This window comes from Epinephelus fuscoguttatus, linkage group LG3 (assembly GCF_011397635.1).
Source record: "Epinephelus fuscoguttatus linkage group LG3, E.fuscoguttatus.final_Chr_v1".
NCBI lineage: Eukaryota > Metazoa > Chordata > Actinopteri > Perciformes > Serranidae > Epinephelus > Epinephelus fuscoguttatus.
Window position 1 is genome coordinate 16,124,678 of NC_064754.1, and position 17,556 is coordinate 16,142,233.

General features: G+C 41.6%; 1 protein-coding gene across 9 annotated transcripts in view; it reads right to left on the reverse strand.

The window, feature by feature from the left end:
- Window positions 1-3,815: 3,815 nt before the first annotated feature.
- The window catches only part of LOC125886637 (VPS10 domain-containing receptor SorCS1), a 247,028-nt gene continuing 233,287 nt past the window's right edge, over window positions 3,816-17,556 (reverse strand). For 5 of the 9 annotated variants that reach the window (XM_049572987.1, XM_049572988.1, XM_049572989.1 and 2 more), the window contains 4 exons: window positions 14,578-14,677; window positions 14,016-14,121; window positions 11,839-11,996; window positions 3,816-9,441 (listed from right to left, as the gene is read on the reverse strand). In XM_049572987.1, the coding sequence (XP_049428944.1) occupies window positions 9,380-9,441; window positions 11,839-11,996; window positions 14,016-14,121; window positions 14,578-14,677 (426 nt within the window). In that variant the 3' untranslated portion in view covers window positions 3,816-9,379. Of the gene's footprint in view, window positions 9,442-11,641; window positions 11,718-11,838; window positions 11,997-14,015; window positions 14,122-14,290; window positions 14,391-14,577; window positions 14,678-17,556 lie in introns of those variants that run through there. The other 4 variants (XM_049572986.1, XR_007449058.1, XR_007449059.1 and 1 more) reach the window with 4 other exon arrangements.

Genomic DNA, 17,556 nt, shown 5'->3' on the forward strand with positions numbered 1-17,556 from the left:
CCTGTGGCCTCTCTTCTGTTAAGGACAATGGACGCCTTTGGATATGTGCATCATGTGAACTATGATGACTCTCTCCCATGAGTAATGCACTCATCATCATCGTTATTCAGATTATATATGCTCCCTGAGAGCCTCAACTGAGATATGTACTGTACACTGGCAGCGTCGATATGAATCAGCCAAACAATCAGTCTGTGTTGGTTTTGCCATAGCTGTGGCCATCATCATCATCATTATCACCACCGCTGCTTCAGCCACAGCTATTTTTGGAACTGCATACATAAGTGTAAAAGAGCCAGCTGTAATTACTTCTATCCTTTATGCACTATCATTCACTTCAGCATCATTATATTCTGCACTGGAACTTGTTAAGGTTAGATCCATGCTGAAATTAACATCTTCATCTTTAATGACTCCAACTCATCCTCATCCCTATTTATGAGAATCCTTTCTGCTCTACAAACTGGTCTAAACTATCCACAGCAGAGGAGGGAGATGGAGCCCAACTTTTTTTTTTTTTTTAGTCAAATTACTGTTAGGTTGTTTAAGTTTCTCCCAAGGAAGTTGTGTATGAATAATTTAGAGAAAAATACTAGAATAGCTCATAAGAAGCGCATGAGTGCTTTGTACCAACATTCAAACTTCTTGAGATTTTATTCTCCCAGTTTCAAATATTATCACCTAAAAGTAATTAGGACAAATCATCTTGGCAGGATCCGAGTTGCTGGATGGATTTGTTCTTAGCAGCTGAAGTTTTGGAGATAAACAGTTAAGCACTGCGGCTGAGCAAGAGGTGGCCAGAGTAAAATATTAATCACTCATACAGAGGCTAACATACTGAAAGCTATGGAAATATATTGACAACAAAAGATTTGAGAGCACAACACAAATTTGAGCGCCGCTCAGTCTGCATGTCAACCTCGGAGAGTGCACAGGCACAGATTTGTATAAGCAGAATCAGATTAGTGTGTGTGAGACAAATAATTTTAGGAGCAAGAGGAATTGTGGAACTACAGATGACCCAGGATTCTCACACTCATAATGATCAATGCAGCTCGTGCTCACTTTTGGTTCTGGGTCTCCTGAGCTCAAACTCAGACTGACAGCAGGTGAAAGGTCATTCTTCTACTTTCAAAATAAAAGCTGAGCCAGTGGAGGTTTTTAACCACCAGGTGGACACATGGAGCCGTATTTGGTGCCTGGATAATTGTATAAATCAAAGAGAGTAAAACCACATTTAATTTGTTGGCCAGTGGTCTAATTGTTTAGCCATTATGGCAGAGTGAAGTCAAATCAATTTAAAGTGGATATAGGCATTTTTTGTTGCTTTAAAGGTTAAAGGGATAGTGCACCGAAAAATGAAAATTCAGCCATTATCTACTCACCCATATGCCGATGGAGGCTCAGGTGAAGTTTTAGAGTCCTCACATCACTTGCAGAGATCCAAGGGGAGAGGGGGTAGCAACACAACTCCACCTAATGGAGGCTTAAACATAATTGAAACCACAAAATATCTCCATACTGCTCGTCCGTAGTGATCCAAGTGTCCTGAAGCCCCGACATAAAAAGTTGCACGCAAGACCAGCGAAAGCACGTGACCACACACGGTGCCCATGTCTCACGGTGAGCGCGGTGCACAGAGAGGCAGTTAGAGCTACAGGCTACAATGAGGCTAAAAACAGAGTTCAAATTACGTTTTCCAAACAAGTTTTTATGTCAGGGCTTCAGGACACTTGGATCACTACGGACGAGCAGTATGGAGATATTTTGTGGTTTCAATTACGTGTTTTTGGACGTTTGAATCTGGGGCGCCGTAAGCCTCCATTAGGTGGAGTTGTGTTGCTACCCCCTCTCCCCTTGGATCTCTGCAAGTGTTGTGAGGACTCTAAAACTTCACCTGAGCCTCCATCGGTATGAGAGTGAGTAGATAATGGCTGAATTTTCATGTTTGGGTGCACTATCCCTTTAAGTTTGTTGGATTTAGGGGGATATATTGGCAGAAATGGGATATAATAATTAAGTGTATTTTCGTCAGTGTATAATCATCTGAAAATAAGAGTTGTTTTTTCATACCTTAGAACAAGCCGTTTAAATCTACACAGGGAGCTGGCCCTCGTCTATGGAAATTACCATGTTGCACCGCCATGTTTCTACAGTAGCCCAGAATAGACAAAACAAACACTGGCTCTAGATAGGGCCATTCCCATTTTCACATCAGCCACCATGGTTAGCAGCCCCTCTGCTAAGAGTAGTGTCAGAAAAAAACAGATTTTGTCAAATGAAACTGCTTTATTCAATATTTTTACCGCATTTACCCAGTCACTGGGTCCAGTCATTTTGGAGAGATCTCCACGGATAATTTGACTCCTGGTAAAACAAACAAACAAAAACACACACAAAACTTAAATATTTCAATCTTAGGGTGAGTTAGAATGAGCCATTTTTATCTACATAGGGAGTGGGTCCTTGTTTAGCCCCAAAAAGACACACAAACACTGGCTCTAGATAGGCCCATTCACTTTTTTGCTTCGGCCACCATAGTTAGCAGCCCCTCCTGGACAAGAGCATGGGAAAAGAGGAGGAGACCTCTGAGGTTAATGCTACTTTTGCTACAACATTTTTTCTGAAGTTACCTGAGAAAAAAGGTGAGCACACATTTGCAGGTGCTGGGCTAATGGCCCGTCTGTGACATGCCAAACAGTGCAGGAGAAACACTGATTTGTAACTTGATCTGCTTTATTCAGTGTAATTGCTATTTGTTTTGGAGAGGAAGACAGCTCTGCAGATAATTCAGCTTCCGATACAAAAAAACCCAAAAAACAAAAAACAAAAAACACTCCTGAATGATGAACAGTGAAGGAATTCTAACCTGGAGAAACTTCAGCTGGTTACAACTTGCAATCCTCACCACTAGATGGCACTAAATGTACCTAAATCTTACACACTGGACCTTTAACTTATCATTACACAGTACATTTTTTGCCACAATGTGATGGCTGTAGAATAATAACACTATCAACGTTAGTATTGGTTCCCTATTAGCTTTACTTTAACTATGCAATTCTGTCTGCTACCAGGTACGATTTCCCGAGTAGTTATCTGTAACTATCCCAACTTACGGGACAGAATCAACTTAAGTTCTTTGCAGTTACTGTCTCCAGTAGCAGAAGTGGCAGATGATGAAACAACCAAAGTAACTTTACAAACAAACTGCAGTGAAAAGCAGTCCACAAACAATACTGCCACTTGGAAACCCTGGTCAGTGAAAGTGGCGATTTCCATGTACAGTGATTGTATCCATACAGTATTTGATGGGCATCTTTATTGCAATGTTCTCTTTCTACTGTAAGGGTTGCTACCTGAATCTTCCAAGCAGACAAAATGTTTGGGTACTAACTGGAAAGCCTTTTGGTGCTCTGACAGAAAAGGCTACTTAGTACGCTGCTGATTCCTTTAAAGCATTGTCAAAATGGGAAACAACAAAGCTCTGAGGTATGCTTGTGAGTTTTTTCAATCACATCTCATTGATTTCTTCAGCAAAGGAGCTGCCGCAGGTGTCATTACTTGACCTAAGTGTGGACACCTGAGCCATGTGAATTCTCTGAGGACACTAATATGCGATGGAAAGCACACTAAAATTGAGCTGACATTTGAGCTCACATTATTTTGTTACACGGCGGCAAATGTCAAAAAAGAACTTGTTCTAATCCATATTATATCAGCAACGTCCAAACAGATGTGAATAAATACATACTGTATGTGTGTAGAAGAAAATACCGACACATGCTTGTTTTGTTTTCTTTATAGGCTGAATATTACTTCCGCAAATACATAGTATTTCTTTACAAATATTGTAAGAAAATGAGAGCACAGTTAACAGACTTCTTTCCATTTAATAAATATGATTATAAATGCATAAAACAATTACACACAGCACAGTTGAGGTCAAACAAAAACACTGTAACACCTTACCGTCTGTTCTTATACAAAAGCTGTACAGTAATAAAACTCTTTTTTTTATTGTTATTAATATTTCTCTACAAAAATAATAATCTTGCTAATTCTGCGGGGAGGAAAAGATAGAGCGAAGGAGAGTGGGAGAGAGAAGAAGAAAGAATAGCTCAAAATTAGTTTACAACTCGATACTGTTCCCCCACACCCTCGGGTGCTGTCACATCACAGCGCCTCCTAACCAGGAAGCCAGAGATCCTTCGTGTTAGCGGGACTTCCTGTCTGTCCGACCTGTCCTCCTCCCAGTGAAACCCAAAGACAGAAGGTGCTTTTATCATGACAGACCTCCTGATCTTGTCAGGTCTGAGTCATTTCCTGTTGCTTGGAGTTAAGGTTAGGATGAGTACTCTGCCGCTTCTGGCCGCGGGTTACAGGGTACTGTACCTGTCAGGCTGGTAAAGTCAGAGCCAGAACCACTTATCTAAATCAGAAATGTGAACTAAATCCTCTCAGTATACAACTTTACATCTGCACTTTGCAAAACTTGAAAAGAAACCCTTAATTTCCCCCAAGCGTAGAAAATCCCAATTATTATTGTATTGCTACATTCCTAGACATTTCATTGATGTTGCTGATTTACAAAACTCCAATAACCAGTTCGTGAAATTACCCTCATACACCATGCAATGGCACAAGATAAGTCACCTCATAGCTGAGTGCAAATTCTGTCCTGCAGCCTCTGATGGAACACACACAGCTACAATGGAAATGAAGATGGACGCAGAGTTGTTACCGAAATCATCTTAGCATGCAGCTTTGAAATTTAAGCAGATTTATCACCTTATCTAAAAAATATTAACTGCTCTAACTGAGGGCAACACACCCTGGCTGTGTCTTGACATATCACGCCCCATTCGCGTGCATGGACTCGTATACTCGAGACTTGACAGGAGACAAGTGGCGCTGGTGGTGCTGGAGTAACAATCTACAACCAATCATGCTTTTCTTAATTCCCTTTACAACAGAAGCACATGGTAGTATTTTATTCCACTCTACTGCTGATGTGATGTCATCCCTTCTTGTTATATTTTGACACTGGCAGAAGCCTCCAGCATTATTATAATGATGCCATGGGCAGCCTTTTGCGTAGGCTCTGCATCGATATAGAGCCAACACTGTACCCTAAGCTGGAGCCTAACATGCACTTCCCCAGAGATGTCACTACACGTTGCAGTGATGCAGACCTCCTGTCTATTTTTGTAAGCTAATGCCATTTCCCTCAGTGGAAAGGAAGCTTTTTACTAAAGCTATGTACTTTAATTTCACCGATAAGAAACAATAAATTGTGAAGACAGTAAAGCCTCCACAAAATAGCATTTTAAATCTTGTGTGTGATTTATCCTTTGGGGATTTTTACTTTGGGATTTATCTTGGTTTCATATGAGCTGAGGAAATCTCCGCTCATCGCTAGGCTAATTTATACAATATAAAATGCCATAGGCTTGTGCTAATAACGTTAGCACCTTATATTTGTTTGGAAAATGTGTTTAGTATAAGACAGTTGTTTTGTTGGTGAACCTTGTGAGTTGTAATGGAACCGTGTGTTGTACGTTACCTTTGTTAAATGTTGCTGTTGTCCCTGGCCTCATATGAGTACAGGAAAAGTCTGATAGCTGATAGGCTAATTTATACAATGTAAAATGCCATAGGCTTATTTGTGGGGAAAATGTGTCCAGATAAAGACAAGTGTTTGTCTGTGAATGCTGCGAGTTATAGTGAAGCTGATTTGGGTACTTGTGTTCGAAATAGTCTCTTTTAAGCCATGTTTAATGTGTGTTTTGAATCAACTAAACTTTATAGCAGTTCACAGAAACCCTGCCGCCAACTAGTGTTTTGGAGGTGTAACTGCTACAGGGTAGGCTCTGCATAGAGTTGACACACAAGTATAAATCCCGCTTTAGAAGGGGTCTGCTGTAAGGTTTAGTCAGCACAACTACTTGGTTATGGTTAGGAAAGGTCATGGTTGATCTTAATTATGTCTGTCTGCTTGTGTGACTAACGTGTGACTATTGAGTCAGGTGACAAAATAAGTTGATGCAGCTTTTAGTTTCACATAGGACACAAACACCAGTCTCCTGGGTCAAAGTCCTGTACTTCTCGGGCCAGTCCTTTTGTGCTCCCACCCTACCCACCCGAATGGGACTCCTGCTCTTTATACTACATCGGTTGCTCTGTATGTTCAACAGTGACACAAATGGGTTTACACTGGAGTTGATTGAAAGCCTGGGTGCAAGCAACAGAGGCTTGAATACGATAAACAGTGCATGGCAACACATTACTCTGGAAATTAACTAATGTGCACCAGTGTGGCTGTGGATCTCACTATCTCACCTACATCGTCAACACAAACATGCCCTCAAGCTTTATGCTCTTTGTATCTTTACATGTGAGCACACTGCCATGATTCGCCACCATCCTACTTCCTAGCACTGATTCGCATCAACAGTCCAGGAAAGCAGCAATGTTATCACACTCATTCCTCAGAGTGACACACACCCCACCTTCTCTCCCTTGACTGCTTTTTCTATCTGAACAGCACATCCAGTGACGATGGAGAACCTGGAAGTGTAACAATTGAGTATCACTGACTTTGTAGCTGTTTACTAGTCACTGCAACCAATACTCACAAACAAGACGTCCAAATTGTATGGCTGGTAGCCCAACCTTGTGCGCAACCAACCAGTTCAACAATTTATGATATTTTCACAAGCAGGTAAACAAACTTCCTACTCCAGTGCCTCAATTATTCTGTCAATTTCTTTAGCAAATCACCACAGAGTTACCAAGAAACCCCCTCATTTAGATTTAATTTTTCAACTTTTGACCATCCTTTTATCCCTGGGTAACCCCCACTCCTCTGACATCTCACAACATCTTGAGAAGTGATGCACTTGCATCCCACCAATAACTAATAAAATCAATGCAAACTTCTTATTTGGCACTTCAGTGAGTCTTCAATAGTCAATCTAAAGTGCAAATTTTAACTGAATTTGCAGAAAATCGGGCAAAGAAAAATGCTAATTTATGGGCTTTATCCAAATATTGGGAGTTGCCTCATCAAGACAAGCAGTAAGTGGTGCTAATTCTCCAGTCAGGTGCCACTGTAGATGAACGAAGGGAAACAAAGGATGTATAATAATGGAGACCACAATGGACAAAGGCAGTACAGTGATGCAGTGGCTAACATTGTTGCCTCACAGCAAGTGTTCCTGGTTCAAACTCAGGGTGGGGGAGTTTTCTCCCTGTGTTAGCATGGGTTTTCTCAGGGTACTCCAGCTTCCTCCCACAGTCCAAAGACATGCAGGTTAACTGGTGACTCTAAATTGTCCGTAGGTGTGAATATGAGTGTGAATGGTTGTCTGTCTCTATGTGTCAGCCCTGTGATAGTCTGGTGACCTGTCCAGGGTGTACCCTGCCTCTCGCCCAATGTCAGCTGGGATAGGCTCCAGCCCTCCTACGACCCCTAACAGGATAAACAGTTACAGAAAATGAATGAATGAATGAACACTGGACGATGGAAATGAGAGTTTTGAACAACTAATATTGCAGCTCTTTTCTCGTGGATGAGTTCTGGTAACAGCGTAATGACAGCACATAATCATATATTCACTGAGTCTGTTTCCATTGCACTTAGTCCCATTAACCTTTTATCCATACACCAATTTTGCCACCTTTCTTTCAATATTTCATGATTTTTTCCCCCCACTATTTCTTTATTGAAAATGTGCATAAAAACAGGTGGATTTAAATGAACCTGCTGTTACCAGGTCAAATAAAGCAACTCTACACAAAGCAGCCAGTGTGTGTTGCATGTAAGTGTCTGATTATCACTCCTCTGCACGGTCTATGGTCACTTTCTCTTCTGATCCTGTCGTAGGTGTATCTACTGCGGCTGTTTCTGCACAGCTACAGCTAAACAATCATAGAAAAGCTCATCCAGAGTTGACAAAACCACACACACCCTCTGTATTTTTTACATCTCCACAAAGTCAAAAGAGGGAAAACTAATCCGGAAAGGTTGTCTCTGAAGATTTGAAAGGCATCAATCAGGCATTTACATCTGTCAGATTTCCGCACACAAAGTACCGCGGGGCTTGACAGTCTTCTGAGCAAGCTAACCATCCGTGTAGCCTGGTAGCATCTGCGCTCTACTTCTCCTGCTCCTACAGCGCGATATAATGAGCTGGGATGAAGATGGGTGCTACTCCAGAGCGGGTCAGGACATTAGCCTAAATGTGTCACCAACCTTGGCCAGCCTTGAGCTTGACTGACCACATTAAGTATTCAAGAAGTCAACCTCTTTTTATTCCATCCAATAGAACGCTCTTAATGCGTCAAGGCCCCGAAAAGCACTCTTCCATCTCTCTTAGCCTCTCTCTGTCTCTCTCTTTCTCTGCCATGCTCTCTGGATTCTCTCACAAAGTAGCTGTATCTCATTCCAGCTGCCACCTTAAATCTGAGCTTTGACAAATTATACTCTGCCTCCAGTGAGGATGTTGGCTGTGATCAGGAATACTTTGCTTTGTGGGATAGTCGCCCCCCACCTCCCCTTTCTTCTTCCTAAAAGTTGTAATGGTTATATTTGGGGATCACTTGCAGTCCGAAGGTGCAGTGTAGCACCGTAGCCATTACGTAATCCCTTATTCTGAAGCACAAAACATTTTACAAACTGGTATGTATCATAAATAGTACCAGAAGCATTAGATTAACAGCACATGTTAAATTAATCCAGAAAATCAAACCCTGTATTTTTGTTAACAAATTAAAATCAGAAAAAAAGAAACATTTCAGTAGAAAAATGTGTATTGTGCCATAAATCAGCTTTACAAGAGACGATGGAACAAAAGCTTTGAAGTACCCTATTCATATTTTATAACAGCATTTCTGTTTAGTATGACATTTGTTATTAAAATACACAAATTTATAACATAGACATTCATGATTTACAAAACAAATGTGTAATTCACCTCAATAACATACTTCATAAAAGTATATTCATATGAATAAATAATACACTACTGCTGTTAGCTTCGCAGAACAGCAAACCAATCTCAGATATGTAAGCAAAACCAAAACATTGTTGCTTATTTCATTTTTTTTCATTGTTTTTTAACCCTCTCTCGTTCATGCTGGCGCTCCTTTGAATTATGACTTGTATAAATAAAATAGATTTCTCAAATGTTTAATTCATCGGACGTACGTATGTTGAAAGGAAACTAAAAACCTGTACACAGTTTCTTCTGGATTGAACAGAGCACAGTATGTGTCAGCAGGGTCCAACATGCACAGGTATAAAGCTCAAAACCATTGTGTCCCGAATGGTAAAAAATATCCATGACGCAGCTGGAGTGGTAATCCAGTCCAGAGTTTAGACGATGTATGTGGGGAGTTCTGTGGAGAATTTCACATGTACATGAGGTTTCATACATCCTGGGGATAAACAGGACAGAGAGAGAAACAGGTGTCAGAGAATATGTTTGTACGAGAAGCTGAGAAAACCCAGATTACTATCTGCTCGCATTGCAAAAGGTGATACTTAAAAGCAGGGGGCGGAGGAATAAGCTGAAAACACAACATCTGATATATTTATATGTAAAATATGTTAGCAAGCAGTTGCCTATTAAGACATCCAGCAGATATGGAGCAACATTAGCATTCATTTGGAGTCATGTTTTTGGTCACTGGATCAATTTAAGTCCAATGCTAGCTGCTAACTTTTTCCACCTGCTAGGAAGTAGCATACAGAGGGGTCATCATTTCCTCTAAAAATGGATGTCTGCTGTGGCAGGGAAAAAGGTTGAAGAGAGTAAAATTTGTGGACCATAAAACAAAATCAAGTTAAAGAGGCTAAAATGCCGCACAGAGCTCAGGGGATCTGCAGAGTTGGTGATAAGTCTGTGTTGTAACCAATGCTCTTCTGCATACCGGTGTGCTCACACTGAATGTGGAGGAAGTGCTTTGCTTTTAAAGTCAATGTAATGTTGCGGATAGATGCAATTTCTCACCACATGACAAGAACAACACGAAGAAGCTCAATAAGCACTATTTGCTTTGCATACTCGCGAGTTGAAATTTTTCAACTCAAGTGAGAAATTCATGTGATGATATGTCGTGTAAGCCCGTCAACACTGAGATCAAGTTGAGATTTCCCTGACATTACCAAGAATCAAAATCGAGGAACGTGAATAAAGCCATAGGACTTCATGCATACATTTTGTTGAGCTGCTTCTCAGCAAAAAACTTTGAGTAATTTAAGTTCGTCTTTTACTGTGAAAAGTACAGAATGGAAGAAGTGAAGTGGTAATGTGCGGCCGTGACAGGATGAAAAATAATAAAGAGTGTTACTGTATTGGTTCATGCATCAGAGCATGGAGCCTCTGTGTTTACTGTGTTTACATTACTTGATTCCAGATACTGGTTGTACTGTACTGCAAACATGATGAACATGGTGTGAAAATTAGCTTCGGGCTAGAGCCATTTGAGCCATTATCAGCATAAAACCTATTGATCTGTGCAGTTTTAAAGCTTATTTCATCAGACATGTCAACAAAAATATACTATAGTTTAGTTACTGTAAGATCCATGCAAAAGTTCAAAGGTGTTAAGACATTTGAAATACTATGGATTAAATTATAAATTGGACGAGACAGGACGTAGGAAAAGAGAAAAGCAGCAATTAAAGTGAGACTATATAAGTTTTGTGAACAGCAAACACTGTAGCCACAGGTGGCAATTTGTGCTTACAATAGCACAAAAAGAGAAGATGATTTAGTCAGGCCTTGTTTCCACACAGTTTTGCTCATGTCGCAGTAAAGAGAAAAAAACAGGACCAATAATCCAGGTTGACAAATAAGAGGGGAGGTTGTCCTGACACACATGTGGTCAGTTTTGTGAAATATTTAGTTTACAGACGTGTGATCCACTATGCATGCACTCTATGTTACACAGCTAGCATGCTAACTTTGTTCTCAGAGGAAGGAATGGACTTCTGCATGTTACTGCTTATTAATTCAACTTCTCATTTGTAGGTGGGAGAGTGTGTTATGTCTTTTCTCAAAACGTACATAGTCTCACTTTAATGGAGATTAAAACATATGTTGTCATAACATTGCGTTGATGTCAAACAGATAGCACTGTTAATCCTTAAAATTCACATTTAAAGAGCCAAAGAAATGTAGCAGAATTTCTATCCCCCTGAACAACAAAGACTGTTAACAACATTAACAAGCTTGGGTAACAAAAGACATGTTAGGTCATCACAGTCAGTACATATAAGAACATACAGATGGGTGACAAATTCAAAGAAAAACCTGAATAAATGAGCAGAGACATAAAAATGCTGGTGTTTCTACAAATGCTTTGATGAATATGAAAATGATATGAATCACATGCTGTGACCTTCATAATACCAGATCTGAACCCAGAGAGATTTTTCCTGTGGGAGATTTTCATGCAACTTGATACACAGATGGATAATCTATGACAAGCACTGAAGCTGCTCTAGAGGCTCATGACAGCACCCTACGATGACACTTTATGGTGGATTCTTCATTAATTTGTCACCCATCTGTATTCTCAGCTGATTAAAGCTGTGACGGCATTAAGGAGAACAATATGTTCCTTGTACTACCGAGAAGTAGCTGAACTTTCCATCATACTTATTTCTGTTTAGCACTCGTTCACCCCTTGCCTGGACCATTTCACTTCTGAGAAACAAACAACGAAAAGCACAGTATGAGTCTCATGAAACAACACACACGATGGTACGGAGTGAGCAATGGAGAAAATTAAATTAAAATGCCAGCTCAAATCAGAGTGAATACTTACCTATGGGCTGTGAGTTAAACTCTGTGTCCAGAATCTCCAAAGAATGCACCAAGTCCCGCTGTGAGCTGGGTGTGGCCTCTGTTGGATTAGCTGGACTCATCATTTCTTGTTCTTTTTCGTTCTGCATCTGCGCATAGACGTTGAGGCCTGGGATCTTCCTTGAGGAAAGATTTACAGTGAGGCAAAGGGATAAAGACAAGAGCCTAACTAAAACAACGAGAGCAAGGAAACAACCAAGGGATTGCAGCTATGCTCTATATAACCATCAACAAAAGACTTCTCATTTAAAGCTGGGGTAAGCAGTTTGACTGTGGAGGAAGAACACTAGAGCTCAGCACCTACTCTTGGCTCTGTGTTTAGGCTTTAGAGAATCTAGGCTGTGGTGGGAAACCTTAGCCAATCACAAGTCATTTCAGATAGAGAGCGTTCATTCAAGTGGTTCTACAAATGCAGATGCACATCACTGCGGTGAAAGTCTGATTCAATGGAGGAGAATCCTGCAGAGAAAGTTGCTATTCCAGCACTGGCAACAACTGACACTGCAAAGAAACCCAAACAAGGAAGACACCTTATGAGAAAGAAAAGAGAGTCCGACAATAAACAAAATAAAACGTGCCAACATCAGCGAAGAGTTTCAGAGATGGACAAATAATGTTGCTAATAGTTTAGCCTTTTGGTAATTAGCCAAGTTCAGACCAAAGATTGGCAACAAGACCAGTTGAAACATGCAACTACTTGCAGTGTACTGCCGGTTCACACCAATGCATCGAGATGAGATGGTGTATCATCTCTATGGGGACGGCGCACCTGCCGCAACAAGCGAACATGCCGACTGCGGTCATTTTGACTTGACTAGGAGACTTCACTACAAGTTGATTGGCTGTAAAATAGGAGACATGCTTTACGTTCTAAAACCAGCCAGCAGCAATCTGACTAGCTGAGTTGCAGGTGACATCATCAGTCGGCTTGAGTCGAGCTCAGACTGGCCAGTTCACACGGCTGCAACTTTTCTCTCCAACGTTCTAAAATGGTTTCGTCTTGTCATGAATCATTGGTCTGAACTGGGCTTTAGCAGCAAAGGCTTGTAGCTGCAGCTTCAAGTTAGCGTTTATATAGCTAAATTTAGCTAGAGCCTCGAATAACAGCATGCCGTCTACCTCATCACCCCGCAGCTACAGACGACCGTACTGGGAGGACAGTGGGCCGCAACTCTGGAGGTGGAGTCCCAGTCAGTGGGCACAGCAGCCAGCACAAACCCGAGCTTTGAGGGACCACACAGCCCAGACTCTTGACTGGATCAGCGACTCATACCCTCTGGGGTTTGCATTGGCCGCATTTGAGCAGCCGCCGACTAAAGGTCCGTCTCCCAAGCTGCCTGCTCTCCTTAGGGACAGTGGGGTGGTTAGCTAGCTAATTCTTGTTTTATTTGTGGTCTAATAAACAGAGAGAGAGCAGAGCAAGGAGGGGCACTGCCGGCGTCTCTACAATAAAATAGGAATAAATAAGTCAATGTATGGGAAACACTCAGTTACTGTATGAAATGCTTGCATATGCTGGTAGTTGTCTGGTGGGAGGGGCTTAGGACAGAGTGGGGAGAGCTGCAGGAGGAGGGTGTACTTTCAAATTCAGCAGTTTTTTTTGGTTTTGCCTTTTTCAGATTTCTACTTACCCCAGCTTTAACTTGTTTGTGACCTCCGATGACACAATTAAGCACATTTGCATGTTAATCAGCAATTATACAAATACTTAAAGTGATAAAGTCTGTAAATCCAAAGTTTTCTTCTGTCTCTGTAAATCCTCATGACCCTTCCTTGCCCTTTTTCCTTGAAACTGAACCTTGGACATAATTTAACATTTCAGAAAGGTCAACTGCCTGCGTTCAAAGGGCTTATTATTGATAGCGGCTGAAGGCTGACTGACATTTCTTTTGCAAAGAATGACCTGACAAAAGAATCTCCACAGGATTCCCACAGATGTGTGAGGACAAAGCCAATTCTCCGCCAAGGAGCACTGAGTATGCCGGCGAAGATGTTTGACAGGCAGCTATCAGCCTTCTCTGTAGCCTCGCAGGCAGCTTTTGTTTACTGAGCTGTCAGGACGCCGTGACGCCTTTCACCACCTCCCTATCACGAACAGCGTGATGACTATATAGACATGACATTTCATGAACACTTTACCTCTTGAATTTGTAGATGACAAATACAGCTAAACCCACAACCACTACTGATAACAGCATTAGCATGGCAGAGCCACTGTGGTTCTCGCTGGTGTCCACTAGGGGCGCTGCAGAGACAGGGAGACAGGAGCCACAGAGAATAAACAACACAATAAGCCAACACAACCTGTATTCCCACCCAGCTTTATCATGCAATGAACAGTCAACAGGACAATTGACACCTATATAAATCATGGATGAATCATTTTAATATACAGTAGTATGGACTTCTCTTACTCTTTATCTTATAAGCCCCTTTAGGACAGTAGCAGCATCCCCAATAGGAAGAGGCACACATACTTGTAACGATGCTCACTCTCTGAATGTCTCTGTGTAGCTACATGGTGGGGAGCCAATCAGACACAGGGTTATTAGTTGACGGGGGCAGCAAAAATAATAGAAATATACCTGACTGTCCTCTGTATCTAGGTCTCCTGATAGTATGTTCTGTCCCACTTGCTACATGAAGTACAAAACCCCTCCTGGGTAGCTCTAAACATACACAGTTAGCTGTGTTTCTTTACCTGCTGATAAGTGTGCTGCGTACACAGTGACTTGGACCCCTGGCCGCAACGTGAACTGGACGAGGTTTTGATTTAAGGCGCTGAGCAAAACCTCAGAGAGCTGTTGGGAGACAGACGGGCACAGTTTGTGAACAACACAGCTTTATTTTGAAGAAAACACTAAATGCAACTATCAGGAAGGTCATTCCCAAGATCGTCAAACCTCAGACTCATCTGTCTCTGCTTTTGACTCGACATTTATTACCTCTGTTCTGACATTTCAGAGCAAAGTTGTTTGTTGTCTTGATCAATCTTTGCCCGGATTCATCCAATTTATTAATGTCAGACTGAAAAAAATAATTGAGTCCAAATATCACTTGCCCTTGACAACACTTTCAAAGGTGTTCTGGTTTAAATGCCTGCCGAGTCAGTTTGTGAATGATTGCTAGGTACACAGGTTGAACATGATAACAGACGCACATCATAAATAAAGTTATCTTGAGTCAAGGTAACAGGGGAAGCTGCATAGATGGCAATATTTTATGACTTTGATTGTTTTCTGTGACATAAATAATTAACCAGACATTTTGAAGGATCATGGGCCAAAACTGGTTGGGTACCACTGAGATCCACAACTGAGTCAAATTAAAGCTCCATAAAAAAGTTTTTTTTGGCCACTTGGGGGCAGCAGAAGAGGCTGTAAACACAACATATGGCATTTTTCACCTTGTAAAGCTGAAATGGCAAACAAGCTGACAAACTTTACACATCCAGCAGATAGAGAGCAGCATTAGCATTCAGTTGGAGTAATAGAGTATTTCTGTTTTGCTCTCTTTTAATCGCTGACAGAAAAATCTGGCTTTTTAGCTGCTTAATGCTCCAGAATATTCATCAGCCAGTCGTTAATTCTGTCTGCCTGCTGTTTGGTGCTGGGTAGATAATGGAAGTGTTTTTTGTTGTTGATGTTGCAGTTTTTCTGTCTTTTTTGCTGCAGCGAATGCCTGTTGCAAAAAGTGATTATCAAAGTTAAATTTGCCAGCCAGAAAACCAAAACAATAGGCATTCTCGGACTGGAGGAACATTTTTGTTGCATCAACAATGCAAGTACTCAGATGAATTGTAGTTCTTAGACTGCCATTTTGAGGGACTTTTTAGCTCCTATTGCAGAGTAGGTACTCTCCTAGAAGAAGAAGAGAAAGGTCTGGCTGGGCCGACTCTCACTTTAAGATTGGAGAAAAAAATGCCCCGGCTGCTTGTATTTCTTTCAACCAATCACAATCGTTCTGGGCGGTGCCACAGCAACGGTGTGCTTGCAAAAATATTGCCGGGGGGAAACAGGTTTTGGTGTAACATGCCCACAAAAATATCGCTTACAGGACACGAACCATGGCAGAAAAATGGCTACATCCCCGCAAGATCAAACACCGCAAAAGTTAGTAAAGGACATGTTGTAAACAGGTGAAAACTGCTACACAACCGGAGGTGGTAGGGCGGGACTTCAGCGGGTGGCTCGTTCCGCCCAATGAGAGGCTGATCTATGCAGCGAACTTCCGTCCACTCAGACTAGTACTCTCCCAACACGAGAAACCATGAGTGACTCAAGTGTAAGGTCCGTGGTGGACAACAACCATTGTAACACTGCCAACGGCCATTTTTAAAAACCTGTTAGATGTGTAAACAACAGACACAAAACACAAACAACAGCTCGCAACAATGGAATGGAAGAAAACATGGACAAATGAAGCAACAGTGTAGTCCAGGCTTCAATGAGGTTTAATAACTAAGTTCGGGAACAAGGACCACACCTCAATCGCATCCATTTCCGCACTAAAAGTATTTAAGCACACCTTATCCATTTACCTCCCCTTTGAATCCCTGTTCTCACATCCCTCCCCCAAAACCCCTTTTCCTTTTCTTTTTCTCTACAGAATACAGGAATCACCAGGGGGCTCTGTCCATGGTAGAGCAGGTGAAGAGATGACTCCCCAACTCTGTTTCAACTTCCTTGGTTCCGCTGCGCTCTCCTCCCTTCAGCCGACACCGGACCGCCATTAGATTCCACCCCCCGCCTGTCTGGGACCCTCATTTCTCCCATAAATCATCCCACCTTCTTTCCTTCCCTGTCCTTACATCCCCTTATCTCTCCATGACCCTTGTCCCTTCGACCTGCATCACTTCATCCCATATCCCTTGAACTGCATCTCGCTAACTTGGCCATTCTGGATGTCACTAACTCGGCTTCTTCTCCGGAGCCTTTGTGCTCCACTGTCTCTCAGATTAACTCATATCGCAGCGGTGCCTGGATAGCTTGACGTGTGTGGTTGTGCTGCTGCCGTGGTCCTGCCAGATGCCTCCTGCTGCTGCTGCTGCCATCATTAGTCATTAGTCATACTTCTACTGTTATTATACACATATGACTATTGTCACACATGTATACTGACAGATATTAATACATACTTTCAACATATTGTACCACAGTAGCCAGAACTATAACTATAATATTATTACTTTCATTAATGTTATTGTAAGCTACTGTCATTACCGTCTGTCCTGCATCTCTCTCTCTCTCTCTCTCTTTCTGTCTAATTGTCTCATTGTGTCATACAGATTACTGTTAATTTGTTATGCTGATCTGTTCTGTACGACATCTATTGCACGCCTGTCCGTCCTGGAAGAGAGATCCCTCCTCAGTTGCTCTTCCTGAGGTTTCTACCGGTTTTTTTTCCCCCGTTAAAGGGTTTTTTGGGGAGTTTTTCCTTATCCGTTGTGAGGGTCCTAAGGACAGAGGGACGTCGTATGCTGTAAAGCCCTGTGAGGCAAATTGTGATTTGTGATATTGGGCTTTATAAATAAAATTGATTGACTGATTGATTGACTTCCATCAACCCTCATTCCTCATCCCTATCATCCAATATACGTAATAAACTAACTGCAATCTACGACTCTATTGCTGTGGTCTTTGTTAGTCAACTAAGTATTAACATGAAGGTTGAAATGCGA